We start from the raw sequence: 18,024 nt of genomic DNA, 5'->3' as shown, positions 1-18,024 counted from the left end.
TTAGCCTATCCTCTGGAGTGTTGGCTATTCCTGCTGGCTTGGTATTGTCTGCAAATCTGCTGACTCCCCCTTAAATTCCCTCATCTAAATCATTTATGAAGTTATTGAAGAGTACTGGGCCCAAGACAGAATCTTGGGGTACCCCACTGCTAGATGTAGCTCCATTAAGGTCTAGATAAAGTCAAGAAGCACCTTCTGCTTATTTGTTAAATTTGTTTGCTGCCCATCTCGCTTTGGATGGCTTACAATAGTAAAACAGAAAAAAATGATAAAAATGTAAACATAACAATATTAAAGCAATGAAACATAAAAAATAAGAATAAGGTTAAGATTAAAAATAAGGTTCTTGAAAGATCTGAAAACCTGGCTTGGAGTTGAAGTTTATTATTTGACGAGGGACCTTGTTTTGTTTTATTTGATTTTTCCTGCTCATAAGTTTATTTTAGTCTGGGCTGTCTGATTTGATGTTTATATGCTTGTTAATGTTCTTTTCTACTTTTATATGCCCCAGAGTCTATTGAAGTTGAGAGGACAATATTTTTTTTTAAAAAAATAAGGAAATAAATAAATCAGAGTCTTAGACCAGATATGGTGTGTAACTTTGAGAAACAAGCAATGATATTTTAATTCTGGCAAATATGCTGTAAAGTTCAATATCTGGGGGGGGCATTGGGGGGAGGGAAGAAAGTAGCATTTTGTTTTATAATATATATTGAAAAATGCTGTATTTGTATTATGTACATAAAAAAGCACATGTACTCATGATGGATGTAAAAGAAAAGGATTGGGGGAATTGAATAATCTGTGGAAAAAATACATTTTTCCAGAACTGTTGTAGCTTTTTTCATTTTTGTTGGGAATAAATCCAAAAAAATATTTTAGATTTTCCTCTTTTGTTTCTACTGGGCCTTTTCACCTAGACTAGAATCACTTTACCTCATGACTTGTGGATTGTGTTATCTTTCAGGTACCAGGGAAAAAGACTAAGGTTGTATCTAAATTGCAAGTAGCTGTATAGTATAAAAAGCTTTGAATATTTCAGATATTTTATGTGACCAATGATATCTCAGGTGAAGAATGTTAGTAATTTTAAAAAGTATACTGGGGGATTCTGCTTAGTTTGCTAATGGCAATGGGAAATGCCATAGAGAGTAGTACATTTAAAAATGAAAATCAATAGAGGCAAGATTGCCCCCCATCTCCCCTTTACAGATCTTCTCTGTTAATAGTTTTTTAAAGTTTCTGTCCCAACATGTTGAACTTCAGGTAAGTGAAAAAAATATATATCAAAAAAGGGCATTTGCAGGAATGAATTGGGACAAAGAACTCTTAAACGTGTCTCTTTTCTCTCCAGCCTGTTAACGTCTTTCTCCAATAATTTGCTTTTTCAGCAAATGCGGCTTGGCATTATTCATCTACTGCTTTAATGGCCCAGTTTGACTGTAATATTAAACTCTGTATTATGGTCATGAACTGGCATAGATTTTAGGCTTTGCCTTTTGTTTCTCTTGGCATTTCTGCAAAAAGGAATCTGGAAGCATCTACTTCCAACTGTAAACAAATCAGACTTCATTTATCTGAAATCAGGAAATGCTGGTTAGTTTCAAGTTTTCAAAACACGAACAAAAGAACCCAAGACCAAACATTGGCAAGTTTTTCTGGACTGTTAACACCTTTTCTCTCAACCTACTTTGGGCCAAAAAAGATTTAGAATTGCCTAAATCCCACAAAATTTGTACCAGACCATTAACATCTCTCCAACTTGGGTGAGAACTTCTCAGATTTTTTTAATCTCAGAGATCTCAGGGTTTGTTTGTTTGTTTTTGGCTTCCTGATGAAAGATCTTCTAACTTTTTTTTACAATCTCACAAAGCGTTGGACAATTTTTCAAAACATTGATGGGATGGGCTGTCTCTTGGAGAAGAACCTATTCTGCCCTAAAGTCACTCTTCTGGATTATTTTTATTTTTAAGATTGGTTTAAACAGCTGCATTCTTTTTTGTTCTGTATGTTCCATCCCTCAGGTGGAATGAGCATTGGAGATTCCATTGGTGGTTTTTACTGACATGAGTACAATTGTGGAACACTTTTGTTTTCTCGGTAAAATGAGTTCATCGCTGTGTGGTCTATGGAAATTCTAGCTAAGCTTGTGTGGTTACCTTGGCCTCTTTTAAGTAGCAATGCATAGCTTGCGTGACATCAGCAGCATGGACAGCATTGTGATACGGGTTTTGGCTGTGATAATCTTCCTGCACCATACCTAGAAGCAACAGAAGAGAAGTGAACATTTTCCTCAATCTTTGAGTATCTCCGTGATTCAAATGCTTTTAAAATTGTGGGCTGATAGCTAAAACTTAAACCGGAGCTTTTTCTAAAATCGCAATAGCTTATTATTCCTTTGGTTAAAGAGAAAATCTATACCATAGAAAAGATTTGTTTCTAAATCACTTTTTATTGCTTTTAATGAAAGTAATAAAATTCAGAAGAAAAAATAAATACCTTAGGGGGAAAAAATAAATGGCAACAATCTACAATGCTTTAGTATTATTCAAGGATGATTTTCTCTATGAATCAGAGTGATCCCTGATCTAAGGCTTAGCAGCACCTCTTATTCCCAAACCCAGATAGCAGTCACATTATTTACCCTTCTGAAAAAGTGGTACTGCCTATTTCAGTTAGTATGTGGGAGGACAAACTACATGAGAACTGCGTGAATTTGATTAACACACCAGTATTATTATAGTCATAGGTTGTAGTCATAATAGTATCATAAACAGAAACTAGGCATAGTCTGACCAATCTCTTTTCTAAATTGCTCTTTGTATGTCAAGTAAAACCTCCATTATTGTAAATAGACATGTACCCTGAACTATAAAATCACACTTTTGGAGAAGCGTAAACTTTCTTTCCTAATGTCCCAAAATTACTCAGACTTTTGCATAATAGTGCCGTAATTTCTGTATTCACATGAATAACAGAATAACAGAGTTGAAAGGGGCATCAGAGGTCTTCGAGTCCAACCCCTAGCTCAAGCAGGACATCCTGTGCCATTTCAGACAAATAGTTGTCCAATTTCTTCTTAAAAACCTCCAGTATTGGAAAACCCACCACCTCTGGAGGCAGTTCCGTCTAATTTCTCATTAGTTCTAGGTTGGTTCTCTCCTTAACTAGTTTCACCATGATTCATGATAATTTCAACAAGATTCATGTTGAATCTTTGTATGAAATGGTATATATTTGTTCTGTCCCATGATTCTAATGAATATGCAGACACAGGCTTGGCTGTCTGCCACGACTAATTACGAAGAACCACCCCTTGGCTAGGAGCCTGGAATACTATCTTCAAGAAACCAAGATTAGACTTATGGAATGCTTTCCCAACGGCTAGTAAAATGGACTGTTGTTTCTGGCAGATTCCCCCCCCCATTGCTCCACCTATAAACTCTTTGGGAGGGGCCACAACCGTAGCCAGCTGTCCCTACTTCCTTCTATGACGTCTTCTCCACAGCTGCTCCTTTCTCCTCTCAGCTCTATGCACATGCACATCAGGGACAACCTCCCTCTGTTCCTCTTCACTGCTCCCTGACTCAGATGCCACCTGATGGCCAACAGGCCTCTCTAGTTCCTGCTCTGACTCCAAACACCCTCCAGAGTCTTCCTCATCCTCCAGAGCAGTCCCATAATGGTCATCGCTGTCAGAGTCCACCAACAGCTCAGCCGGCCGCTGCTGGGCCACAACAATATTTTGTACAATATTTTAGAAAATGGAAAAAAAACATGGCGCACCAACCAAGGAACTGGTTCAGAGGCGTGGCAGGCCTGGGTCGCTGAAGGTTCCGGTGACCCAGGCCGGCAAACCACTATGTTTTGGTCGAATCGGTCTGAACCAGTAGGAACCCACCTCTGCCTCATACCCGACTCTAACCCTAACTTTCAAGAGCTTATTTCCATATTTAGGGTTCATCTCTGAAATATATCACTGTTGGTATATTATGGGAAGAAACCTGCATTGGTCAGACCTTCTGGGCACCAAACTTGAAGAAGGCTTCAGAGAAAATGAATCAGGAATTGGAATGGAAGTCCTGAAAGAAGAGATTAGGAAAAGCGGCGCTACAAAGAAGATAGCTAAATCTTATTCTCAATCTTTATGGACTGCAGGGCAAAAATAATCGTCCTCAGTTACAGTCAGGTAGATTATAGGTAAACATTAGGAAAATGTTCCTATGAGTAAAAGCAGTTTGATAGTGGTAGCAATGGCCTAGTAAAGTAACAGCTACCCTTAATAGAACATACATTATCTGGAATATCTGGGAATACCTTGATATCAAAGTAATTAGTAGACAAACAAATTTACATCCTTTATTCAATTTGATGTTGAAATGGCTCCTTTATAGCCATATAAATGCATCTAAATGACCACAGGAAGACTGTTTTAAATGAATACATGGCAAAATCATTTCAGTAGTGAGGCAAAGAAAAGACCACACACTTTGGTTTGGATCTTACTTTTTCAGTCTAGCACTTTCAGTCTTCTTAAACTATTCGGGTTTTCTAGTCTTGTAATAATCACATTTCAGCTGGAAGACTGGCAACGAGATTATTTTGCTCTTTTGGCTCCTGTTAGCAACAGAAGTGAGAATTCCACCACTTTGCTGCTAAACTTTGATGGCGGCCAAGTAGTTGTTCAATTTCACTTCGCAGAGAAGTGATAAATAAACTGTCGCACTAACCTGGTGTTTAAGACGAATGTATTTTATAAACCTTTTCCCACATAAGAAAAATAAAGTAAAGGTGGGACAAATGGGACCAGGGAAAATGGACATGAGCAGAGACACAGCCTATGGATAGCCATGAAGTCGAAATGAAGCAGGCAAAATTGTGTTGCTTCCCACCAAAATAATAAAAAAGCAAAAGCCAGCCAAAGTCTATGAAACACAAATTGGATGGCTGGACAAATAGAGGTAGGTAGGTAGGTAGGTAGGTAGGTAGGTAGGTAGGTAGAAAGATAGATAGATAGATAGATAGATAGATAGATAGATAGATAGATAGATAGATAGATAGATAGATAGATAGATAGATAGATAGATAGATAGATAGATAGATAGATCTACCTACCTACCTACCTACCTACCTACCTACCTACCTACCTACCTCTATTTGATAGATAGATGAGAGATGGATCAGAGAGAGATGATAAAGAGACAGAGAAATCGATGAGAGATAGACAGAGAGATATCATCAACATTGACAATTGATGAAAGAATATGCTTACCTAAAAACCTGTATAATGTAACCATATCTAACTGAAAATGATGAATAAGTCCATGTATATTAAAAAGATGGCACAACAAGGTTACCAGGCTGTTTCCTGAAAGAACAAAAAGGGCATATCAGTTACCTACATTTACTATACTATGAAGTAGGTAGAATGCAGGCTCTATAATTCTAGAAATCTTCCCACTAGTTTTTAATTACCTAAACAAGTAGTAGTGTAAGTTTATTGGAAAAAGAAAATTGTCCAGCTAGCATAGCAGCTAAAGATATTTCCAGAACATCTGGAGGGCAAATAGTAAGAACATCCTTCTACCCACTTTCTCGCAGTATTGAGTCAACTTCAGATATGAAATAAGAGTATTTCTTATATTTGCCACATGGTCAGATGAATATAGGTAGTATTCAACTTACAACCACGATTGGGACCAAATTTCTGTTGTTAAGCAAGGTAGGTAGTTCTTAACTGGGTTGCTTCCGATTTTACAACCTTTTTTATTTTTGCTATGTTGTTAAGCGAATCACTGCAGTTATTACCGTATTTTTCGCCTTATAAGATGCACTTTTTTACTCCAAAAAAGAGGGTAAAAATCTGAGTGCGTCTTGTAAGCCGAATGTAGCCACTGGGTCATCTGAAAATGGGGCAGGCAAAGAGGGGGCTGCAGAGATCGTGATGGCTGGAAAGGAGAGAGGTTTCGCTTTCAGAGCTCCCGCTCGGCTGGGCTCCCGAGAGGGCTTAGGCGGTGGTGGCGGTGGCAGCGGCTCCTCACATTGCTGGGGCGCTGCTTTAAGCTGCCCTCCTCCTGCAAACGAAAGGTGCCTCAAGGCTTTGGCTCCTGAGATCGGTGCGCTGCCATCCAAAATGCTGGTACCACGATCGCTGCAGCGCCCGCTTTACCTGCCACTTCTCGGGCGGTTCCAGGCGGCAGAGATCGTAGTAATAGCATTTTGGATGGCAGCGCACCGATCTCAGGAGCCAAAGCCTTTGAATCAAGTTTGATTATGTCCCATCTAGCGTTCTCCACCCCCAACCCCAAATCTCTCCGGATCTGCTTATTGCTATTGCTGCTATTGCGCCCAGCTACTGTATCTCTTTGCTGAATGACAGATCCGGGCGGATTAGGGGTGGGTGGGTGGAGAACGCTAGATTGGGAAGTTAAAAACCTAGAATGGGACACAATCAAACTTGGTTCTAGGTTTTTAACTTCCCAATCTAGCGTTCTCCACCCACCCACCCCCAATCCGCCCGGATCTGTCATGCAGCAAAGAGATACAGTAGCTGGGCGCAATAGCAGCAATAGCAATAAGCAGATCCGGAGAGATTTGGGGTTGGGGGTGGAGAACGCTAGATGGGACACAATCAAACTTGATTCAAAGGCTTTGGCTCCTGAGATCGGTGCGCTGCCATCCAAAATGCTGGTACCACGATCGCTGCAGCGCCCGCTTTACCTGCTGCTTCTTGGGCGGTTCCAGGCGGCAGAGATTGTAGTAATAGCATTTTGGATGGCAGCGCACCGATCTCAGGAGCCAAAGCCTTTGAATCAAGTTTGATTGTGTCCCATCTAGCGTTCTCCACCCCCAACCCCAAATCTCTCCGGATCTGCTTATTGCTATTGCTGCTATTGCGCCCAGCTACTGTATCTCTTTGCTGCATGACAGATCCGGGCGGATTGGGGGTGGGGGGTGGAGAACGCTAGATTGGGAAGTTAAAAACCTAGAATGGGACACAATCAAACTTGGTTCTAAGTTTTTAACTTCCCAATCTAGCGTTCTCCACCCACCCACCCCCAATCCGCCCGGATCTGTCATGCAGCAAAGAGATGACATATGATGAGTTTTGGATACAGCCCAGACAACCAAATTAAGGTGCACTTTAGTCAAATTTGATGGGACTTAATATGGACTCTAAACTCTGTTCAGCTCTATGATGGATTCATTCTGTGTTGCTTCTATGTTGTCAGCTCTTCACAGTGGAAAAGATCAGGAAACAGACTCCATAGGAAGTCTGTAACTATGTTATAATATCAGAGTCTTGCAAGCCTGCTTTAAGTTTTAACTTTCTTCCCTCTTACGCTCCAGTGAATCAAGTAACAGCTTCCTTGGGTCTCTTCTAAATATTACGGTACCTTGTTTCTCAGGACCTAATGAATGTTTCAGTCTTTTTAAATTATTCAGTGACTCTTACCTATTTCCCTAAAAATCACCTTCCTGATGCTGTAAGAAGTTTCCGAAGTTTCAATGCATAGCAGAAGTTCCCAAACCATAACTTCACTCATATGGGACAATCCTCACTGCTCACATAGTTCTCTTCACAACTATGTCAGCAGTGAGCATTGTCCCATATTTGCCATGTCAAATAAAAAGTGTGTATTTTGTTTTTCCATAAACATGAATGTGATTGAGTATTTCTATAGTCAAATAGCATTTTGAGAGATTGCAGTAAAATGCTATTACTACGATCTCTGCCACCTGGAACCGCCCGAGAAGCGGCAGGTAAAGCAGCGAAGAAGAGGAATTCTTGGGGTTCGAATAAAAACATTACAGCCTTATTTTTGTTACTTTCACTGTTTACTGACTTTACTGACTGTTAATGAGAGTAAAGATAGTTCTTAATATGTTACATGGTTGACATAAAATTGTTCTTAAACTGCTGTTAACTTTATACAGTTGATATAAAATATTTTACTACAGTATTTGGTTCAGAATCTTTTTTTTCTAGATTTTCCTCCTTTAAAATTGGGTGCGTCTTATATTCCGGAGCGTCTTATAGGGCGAAAAATAAGGTAAATGAATCTGGGTTGCCATTGACTTTACTTGTTGGAAGCTGGTAGGAAAGATCTCCAATGGAGAATATATGACCTCAGGACACTGCAATCACTGCAAATACATGCTGGTTGCCAAGTGCCCAAATTTTGATCATATGACCGGGGGGGCTTATGATGGTCGTGTGGGGATGAGTCAGAAACCCAAATTTTGATCATGTGACTGTGGGAATGCTGTGATGGTCATAAGTATGGGGACCAGTCATAAATCACTTTTTCTTCAGTGCCATTATAACATTAAACAGTTCACCAAATGAATGGTTGTAAGTCAAGGATAACCTACACATTTTTGTGATTGGAAGAACTTGTCCAGGAGTTTTCAATGATGTCCAAACATCCTATTCTTTGCACAATGATTTCACACTGCTGAAGACTGCCTATACTTCATGGGCGTTCCAGGCTGACAAAGCTCATAGCACTATTCAGCCACTGCTCATTGTACCTGAAAGATGGGCTACAGTCAGCAGGCTGTCTTTTATGCAATATATCTGTTATGATCACATTTCTTCTGAAGGAGAAGGACAGTAGGCTGCATATTGAATGAAAGCCAGAATTCACACCAAAGGCTGAGCTGCAAAAATAATCTTGTACCATTGTGGTCAGAGCAATGCATTTTGAAAGCTTTTTTTTTTTTTTTAAACTTATCCAGGATACTTTGAGCAAAAGTAAGAGATAAGTGTCACCCTGAATTTTATAGTACTTTTTTTTTGGCAGGGACATATGCCACTTATGAAAGTATGGGGGTGGGTTGGGGGAATTCTGGCCCCAGTCTTCCTCCTGACATCATAGCCTAAAGGCTGATTCTAATCGGCTAAAGTCACACAAATTATTAAGAAAGCAGTTGTTGGATTTTGTTTGTTTTGCTTTAAAAATAACAAGCACTATCCATAGGAGCAAAATAAGAGATGGTTGTTTTTAGCAGGATCTGGGGCAGTGGTGGGTTCCTGCTGGATCGCACCGGATCGCGCGCGCTCCCTTTCAGCGCTCCACCTGGCTTGCGCGCTCCCTTTCAGCGCTCCACCTGGCTTGCGCGCTCCCTTTCAGCGCTCCACCTGGCTCTCGCGCTCCCTTCCGGCGCTGAAACCGGAAGTACAGTCTTGCCCCGCCCCTGGCGAAGCAACGACGCCTGCCTGCGCTCCACCAGCTCGGCTGGGAACGGAGATGTTTCTCAGCGGAGCGGAGCGCCTGAAAAGACTTTTCAGGCGCTCCGCTCCGCTGAGGAAACATCTCCGTTCCCAGCCGAGCTGGTGGAGCGCAGACAGGCGTCGTTGCTTCGCCAGGGCCGGGCAAAACTGTACTTCCGGTTTCAGCGCCGGAAGGGAGCGCGAGAGCCAGGTGGAGCGCTGAAAGGGAGCGCGCAAGCCAGGTGGAGCGCTGAAAGGGAGCGCGCAAGCCAGGTGGAGCGCTGAAAGGGAGCGCGCAAGCCAGGTGGAGCGCTGAAAGGGAGCGCACGCGATCCGGTGCGATCCGGGAGGAACCCACCACTGATCTGGGGTGATAAAGAGAGAGGATTGAGGCCTAGCATATACTGAACCAGGAAATAAGAAGATTAAGTGTCAATGACAACAAGAAACAACATGCATGTGCTGTGAACTTGCACAAATCTCTACAGACTTTTGATATGAAATGAACAATTCAGGTATCTCTTCTTTTCCTTTTATTTCTTTTTTGTCCACCGTTACAGAGTTGTTATCTTTGTACCAACAAGAGCCAAGATGTTCTGCAAAAGGTAAATTGTAGGATATAGGAAAGTATCATCACAGCTGTAAAAAGGCTTTTTTGCAGTCTTCTATCTTGTCTGTTTAGGCTATTTCCCTTCATGTTGCACAAGAAGAAAAGTTTCAACAAGACAAGCTTTAATGTTGCAGGAACAACCTTGAGCGCAATCAGTGAAAACATGAAACATGACTGTTGGACATAGAGTTAACGAAATAGCGTTTTATGCTGATTCATTGTACCTTACCATTCGTCAAGCGGTCGAACAGGAAAATGTCAAAATCCCACATTCCCACTTTGGATAACATATGCTGGAAATAAAAACATAAAATGCAGAATAATTTGTATGTGCCAACTAAATGTAATGTGCTTTCTATTAAAATGAGCAGAATCCTTAAAACAGGATACACCAATTGCACAAATAAAGCCTCATCTAGAATTAGAACTACCCTGGAAATCATATCAAGTTCTATATTTGCAATATACAGTAGTTGATTTATCTTAATTTAAGTATTTAAATATGGCAGTTGTACAGCATGAAGTTATATTAGGAGTTATTCTCCCCCTCCAGATTCTGAGTAGGTAGAGGAATGTGATCATGTTATGACAACATGAAGGAACTGAAGCAACGTCCTCCTTTTTTATGTCTTCAGATTATTTGATAAGATCTTGCCATTAAGAGTCCCAACTTTTTCAAAAGCTTTACACATTTTATTTAGGGAGGTTCTGGGGCATAAAACAAAGACTTCGAGATCGCATGGGATTGATGGGCTTTGAGATGCCTAACCCCTATTTAAGAATGAATAATGTAAATTTTAGTTAATGCCTGAGCTTACTTAAAATACCTACATTTGTGTGATGGAGAAAACAATCCACAAACATTTGAAAAGGGGGAAAGCCTGCCAGAACTGGGGAAGGAATTCTGGCTTAAAAAATAAACACAGCAGCAGAGTTCACATATTGTCCTGACTTATAAAACTGGGAACAGAATTTCCATTGCTGAGCAAAGTGGTTGTTAAATGAGTTACACCCAATTTTAAAACTCCCCCCCCCCCCCCCAGTTGTTAAGCCAGTCATTACAGTCCCTCCAGACCGTACAGAAATGTGGTCTTTAGGGAAATCTGGCTTCCCCCATAGACTTTGCTTGTTGGAAGCCAGCTAGGAAGGTTGCAAATGGTGACATCATATGACCTCTTGAGATTGCAACCATAGTAACAGTGTGCTGGTTGCTGAGTGCCTGGATTTTGGTCACGTGACTAAAGGGATGCAGCAGTAGCTTATAAGTGCGATATACTTAACTTTTTTTCAGGGCCATTGTAATTTCAAACAGTTGCTAAGTATTGCTTGTAAGTCACAGACTATATTTGGTTTGCCATTCTGATTTATAAATCATGGTTTATACTTGAGTTCTGTTACATAATCTAAATATATGTAATTATCAGCATGCCCTGCCACTCCAAACTTTGGGTGGTTTGTAATAACTCTTAAAGAGACAGATCCAAAGCCTGATCCTGAGGAGACATGGAGGGGTTAGGGGTCCGGGGCACCGTTTTGCGGTGGTTCGGCTCCTACCTTTCCGGCCGGACGCAACATGTGTTGGCAGGGGAGCAGAGGTCGACCCTAAGCCCCCTTACTTGTGGGGTGCCACAGGGGTCGGTCCTCTCGCCACTCCTGTTCAACACATACATGAAGCCGCTGGGTGAGATCATTCGTGGCTTCGGGGTGGGATATCATCTGTACGCTGATGATACTCAGCTGTACATTTCCACCCCGAACCACCCCAATGAGGCCGTCGAAGTGATGTCCCGGTGTGTGGAAGCCGTACGGGTCTGGATGGATGACAACCGACTCAAGCTCAACCCCTCCAAGACGGAGTGGCTGTGGGTTCCGGCCCCCCGGTTCAACCAGTTAATTCCATCTCTGGCCATCGGGGGCGTACAACTTGCCCCTGTGGAGCGGGCGCGCAATTTGGGCGTCCTCCTGGATGCCCGGCTGTCCATGGATGACCATGTGACAGCTGTGGCAAGGGGGGCGTTCCACCAGGTTCGCCTGGTGCGCCAATTGCGCCCCCTATAGGACCGGGACGCCTTACGCACAGTCACTCATGCGCTGGTGACGTCTCGCCTGGACTACTGTAACGCTCTCTACATGGGGCTTCCCTTGAAATGCACTCGGAGACTACAGTTGGTCCAGAATGCGGCTGCGCGGGTAATTATGGGGAGTACAAGGTACTCCCATGTGACACCTCTCCTGCGCGAGCTGCACTGGCTTCCTGTGGTCTATCGGGTGCGTTTCAAGGTCTTGATAACGATCTTCAAAGCGCTCCATGGCTCAGGACCTAGTTACTTGCGGGATCGTATCCTGCCCCATACATCCCTGCGACCCATCCGCTCGCACAGAGAGGGACTTCTCCAGGTGCCGTCCACCAGACAGTGTCGAGGGGCGGCGCCTAGGAGCAGAGCCTTCTCTGTGGCGGGCCCAGCCCTGTGGAATGACCTCCCTCCGGATATTAGGACTACCTCTGACCTCCACTCCTTCCGTGTAAAGCTCAAGACCCACCTATTCCAAGCAGCTGGCCTGGCTCAACCATAATTTCATATCGCTCCTGACGGGTTTTTAATTTTGTAATTTTATTTAGGAGATTTTAAATTGTGATTTTAATTGTTTCCACTCATCTGTCTACCTCCTCCAAGTACACGTATACGTCTTTGTTCTTGTGTATGTTTGTCCATATTTGTATTTTATGTGTTTTATTGTACGCCGCCCCGAGTCCTTCGGGAGAGGGTGCGGCTAACAAATAAAATTTTATTATTATTATTATTATTACATATATCAGCAACAATAAATTATTTTCACGCTGCACTGAATGAATCCTGACACTGTGTCTCATCAACTAATTCCTGAACTTAGCCAGGATCTACAGATAAATCCATCTAGTATTAATTGTCATGATGGGACTAATTACAAATCAATACTGCAATGTTTCATTCCATCGTATAGGTAGTCTTCCATTTATGACCACAGTTGAACCCAAAATTTATGTCGCTAAGCGAGGCAGTTGCTAAGTAAGTTTTGACCCATAGCATAACCTTTTCTGCCACAACTGTTAAGTGAATCACTGCAGTTGTTAGAGTGAATCATGTGGTTATTAAGCGAACCTGGTGATCATATCAAAATATAGCCAGCCGAACAAACAGGTTTAAAGATAGTTTCTATCCTTGGGCTATGAGACTTTTAAATACAACCACAATCACTCCATGAACACGCTAGGTTTTTTTCTTTTTCTTTCTTTTTTAGTTTCTGTTATAATTTTGCACCAGTGAGGTTAAAACCAGTTTCATTGTATTTAAGTACAATGACAATAAAGATTATACTTATACTTATAAGACCCTGCAACAGTGCAAGTGTAAAAAAATACATACCAGTTGCCACACACCTGAATTTTGAACACATGACCATGGGGATACACTACAATGGTCATAAGTGTAAAAACCAGTCATAAGTCACATTTTCACTGCTGTAACTTTGTATGGTCACTAAGTGAATGGTTGTAAGTCGAGGACTACCTGTAACATATCTAAACTAGTTAAAATAGGTAAAGGGGCTTGGCTGAAAGGTTTTAATTCATCCCAGGACAATTTTACTTGGATAGGGCGCTCCTACAGATGAAAGTTATGATTCCACACTTACACATTCGAGAGTCCAACAAGAAGGACCTCTGAACTGACACGTCCAAGATTGTACTGTACAGAATTAATATTTTTTTCTGTCAACTTCTTTAAGCTAGGTACCTTAGAATCAATCTTGCCTATATGGCAGACTGATTAAATTAATAATGGAGTTTAGGCCCGATTCAGATAATCAAACCCTAACTACGAGTGTAACATCTTGGCATAAGTCTCTGCGTTTGCAAACCCCTTTCAAGCTGCTTTTCATTCAAACATACCAGGAAGCTTCTCATTATTCCCATTTAGTCCAAGGGTTAAGGCACCAGGATAGAAACGGGGGCCCCTGAGTTCTAGGCATGAAAGCTGGGTGTCTGACTTTGGGCCATTTAGTTTCTCTAAGCCCAGACCACCTCACAGGACTGTTGTTGGGAAAATAGGAGGAAGGGATATTAGGTACGTTTGCTTCCTTGAATTATTCATGAAAATAATAAAGACAGGATAACAATCAATCAATCTATCAAATTATGGTTAAATTAGGAATGAGATTCCAAAGGCAGCTTGATTATAAGAACTGAACTTGATAGAATAGATTGCTTTTTACCCGTGCTTGACCAAGGTAGTCTTCATCCAATAAGTACAGTGAGGCTTGTGGTATGATTCCACGCAATAGCCTGGATGCATGGAAGTATCTCTGAAAACTTAGCAGTCTCTTAACCTTTTTCTTTGTTCCAATTTCTCCAGAGTAAATGGTATCTATGGGAAAAAATGGAAACAGAAGATCTTCAATAAAGTAATAAACACCAACTTCACAAAAGCAAACAGCTTCTTGGTTAGCTTTTAAAAAAATTATGAATAATATAATTATGCTCTTATTTTCCCCAGTTACAAGAAATAAGATACTACATCACATTCTAGTTAAAAATGTGATAAGTTGTTGAAACTAGTAAGAATCAAAATTATCACTTGTTTATTGTTTTCTACTGCCTAAACCGGACTGCTTGTAGGCTAAGGCCTAGTAGACATCAGCGTAGGGAAATCAAATTTTCCATGTCTATCTGAACAGCATGTTGCCTGGGCATAATCAATTTTGAGTAAAGGTACAATAATAATAATAATAATAATAATAATAATAATAATAATAATAATAATAATAATAATAATAATAATAGACATATCAATATTAATCACAAAATAATAATACAATTAGTTTGTCCATCTTGCTACAAAAAATAGAAAAATATTAATGTCTCATCCTGTGAATCAATGCACCAGCTCAAGGATTAAATAAGAGTTGTTGACATATAATAAACAGGGGCGGTGATGTACTTAAAATTATTTAGAATGTACTGTATATAGATGGCCCAGAGTTGAAAAATCACAATTGTAAATTTTCAAGTGTCAAAGAAAAAAGAAACAAAAAGACATCATTTTGAAATTCTTAGCAAACTCGGAAGATGAGTCAATCCATAAGAGATGCCAGGATATGACTTTGCCTAGAGTGCCAAAATGTATAGCCAACCCTGGCCTAAACAGATACATGAGCAAAGAGAATTATTTAAATGCATTATAGCTATATGATCTGGGTTGCCTGCTGGATGGCACTAAGGTTTCCTAAGTACATCCCTTTATTTTCATCTGCTGGCTATCCTGATTTTTGTACCTAGTAGCCCTTATATGCATCCTCATATTCAATTAAGAAATAAAACAAAACATGATTGTAATAGACAATTATTTTGTGCCTGCATTTAACATCAAGGGCATTTTAAATGAATTTCTATTCTATCGTCTCTTTGTCCTTACTGGCAAATTCACAGTGTTTTCCTTCTACATTGTAAATCCAAAAGAGAAAAATCAACTTTATTTATCATATTAACATATCTCTGCACAGCTTCCTTAAAATGACTGTTATATTCAAAAAGCAAAACTTGATCATTTTTTTCAATTCATCTCAATACAGTAACATTGAATACATAACACAGAGATTTCAAACTGAACCTTATTGTGTCCCTTTTAAATATTTCCCCCATTCTTTTTTTATTTTTTTTATTTTGTATTCTGTATTTATGTAAGGCGTATCCACATTAAAGTATAGCATTCCCCATATTACATACAAATTGACGCTTGGGAGCAAATAAAAAAAATGCTTTATTTCGTAGAGAATACTAAAGTGCATAATCAATCTGACTTGATTATTCAATATCCAAATCCAGTGCTACTGACATGATTATGCTGGCCACATACAAAACATTGTCTACTTTTATTTCCAAACTAAGACTTTAAAATGTTTTGCAAGGTGCCCTGGCATATATTTGTTTTGATTTAATAATATCTTAAATTAAATAAAGAAAAAGAAATCTCTCCTTCAGTATTAAAACTAAACATTTTAGTCTTTCCAAAATAAAACTTACCTGGTTAATGCAAATGGAATTTAAGGCTAAATCCTTGCATTTCTCTAGTCCTCCCCTGGCTGAAGTTAATTTTTGCTTATTTAAAGTAAATATTTACTTATTTAAAAACATTTTTGTCCTGCACTCAGCTGCTGGCAGAATACCTTATATGTAGTTTTAAAAAAACCACCTTGGCCTTCAGGCTTCCAATTTATAAAAGCACATTGCATGCACATGTGTTCTTAAACACCCATAGTGACAGAGAAGGGGAGGAAAAAGTGGCATCAATTCCAAGTGTTTTCTATGGGGTATAAATGTCTAAGTACATATCTTAAGTAAAGATTCTGGTGTCTTGACTGTCTATCTGTGTGGGTGGGGCAGTCTTAGGGATTCTTTGGTTAGGCTGCTTACTAATAGCTCTTTGTTGGCCAACCAAAGAATCCCTAAGACCGGCCCCACCCACACAGACAGACAGGCAAGACACCAGAATACAAACTGACAGCAAACAGCTCTCCTTACTATCCAAAACACTGATGATGTTACCTAGTTAAGGAATGAAATGTCTGCAAGACAACAAGCAAGCTCAGAGAGTACCAAGGACCCCTCATTTCAATCCTGAGCTACAGATATTCCCCTTTATTGATATTGGGGGTTCTAATATGGCAAATATTTGCAACTCCCGCCCCCTTAACCCCCTCCCCCATTTAAAGGCCAATGAGATATCCTTAAGAAACTATATTATATACATTGAATTATAAATACAATAATTAAACACATAAGGAATTTTATAAGATAAGCTTTTTTACCTAGATATTTTTAAAGTCATTTTTAAAAGGGTTAATGCTTTAGGGCTGATTGTGAAGTCAAAGAAAGGAAATGCCCTTCTTTCCCTGTTCCTGTTCCTCCTTAAGGCAAACGAACCTGTAATAATAGAGTATATCCAGCTTTTTCATTTATCATCTTAATGACTCTTTAACTTTGTTTTCTCTCTTCCTTATGGCAGTTGGAAAATATCCTGTGTTATCATCACAACACCCTTTTCCTTGGAACAGAAGGTCAGGTAACAAATTAAATAACCAATCTCATGGTTTAAAGTATATATTTCAATTTTAGAAACTGTGGAAAATAATCAAGTGACTAAATTAAATCCTTGTGGAGATAATATTAAATAATATAAAGTGTTTCTAGATAAGAAAAACTATACTCCTGATCCAAGAACATACTTTAAGTGAATAAAAGTACTGCAACAGGTGGGTATGGTTTGTTCAAAATGCTTCAACAGACTGGTGTGGGGTAATGAAATAAAATAAACATTCAAATTGGTTTTTGGTAATGAATTTAACAGTTTAAAATGGTGGTGGAAATTTGGAAAACGGGAGTGTTTCTTCAAGCAGAATTCTATTCCTATATACCGTATTTTTCGGACTATGCTCCAGATTATAAGATGCACCTAACTTTTGGGGAAGAAAACAAGAAAAAAAAATCTGCCTCTGCCTCTCAGCAATTTGCCTCTTTGCAGCAAACAGCAAACAGCTTGGTCAGCTTCAACACAGCATGATTTAGCAAGAGCAGCTGATTGTTGGTTGGATCTGCCTTCCGGAATACTGCCTATCAGCTGTTCCAGGCTGCGGGGATTGCCTCCACCCATCCCCACCATACTTGTAAAAATAATGGATTACAAATTGAATATTGCATTATTATGCAGCTGCAAAAATATAAAGTCAGGTTTAAGTTGCATCAACAAAAGCACTGCATCTACATGCATTTGTTCAATTAGATTTTTCCATTGATCAGACTCCTCACTCTCACCTTCAAATACTGTGCCTGGTTGTTACTGTTATATTTTTCAAAGAATTCAAAGAGACTGAAATAATTCAGAGAAAGGCAACTAGGAAGTTTAAAGAACTAGAAACTAAATTCTGTGATAAGCAATTCTATGAAATTGGAATTTTTAGTCTTAGAAATTAGAATTTTACCCTGTTTCCCTCAAAATAAGACCTCTCTGGATGATAAGCCCAATCAGGCTTTGGAATGCATGTGCTAAAATAAGCCTTCCTCCTAAAATAAGCCCTTCCTGAAAATATTGTAAGACAGCTACAGCCATGAGGTGACCATGGTCACTGCCTCCTGCACCTCAAAAATAATAAGATCTCCCTGAAA

The 18,024-nt window shown here is 39.9% G+C and overlaps 1 protein-coding gene across 6 annotated transcripts in view; it reads right to left on the bottom strand.

Moving 5' to 3' along the window:
• PDE7B (phosphodiesterase 7B) overlaps positions 1-18,024 on the bottom strand; it is a 159,702-nt gene that overhangs the window by 21,903 nt on the left and 119,775 nt on the right. For all 6 annotated transcript variants that reach the window (XR_014174570.1, XM_081943681.1, XM_081943682.1 and 3 more), the window contains 4 exons: positions 14,079-14,230; positions 10,057-10,120; positions 5,273-5,368; positions 2,160-2,260 (listed from right to left, as the gene is read on the bottom strand). Coding sequence is in view for 5 of the 6 variants with exons in the window: in XM_081943681.1 (XP_081799807.1) it covers positions 2,160-2,260; positions 5,273-5,368; positions 10,057-10,120; positions 14,079-14,230 (413 nt within the window). In the remaining variant the exon portion in view is untranslated. The remainder of the gene's footprint in view (positions 1-2,159; positions 2,261-5,272; positions 5,369-10,056; positions 10,121-14,078; positions 14,231-18,024) is intronic.

The sequence above is a fragment of the Natrix helvetica genome (assembly GCF_964273705.1).
Source record: "Natrix helvetica genome assembly, chromosome: 2".
In the NCBI taxonomy this organism is placed as follows: Eukaryota; Metazoa; Chordata; class Lepidosauria; order Squamata; family Natricidae; genus Natrix; species Natrix helvetica.
This window is presented reverse-complemented; position numbering and strand designations above follow the sequence as displayed.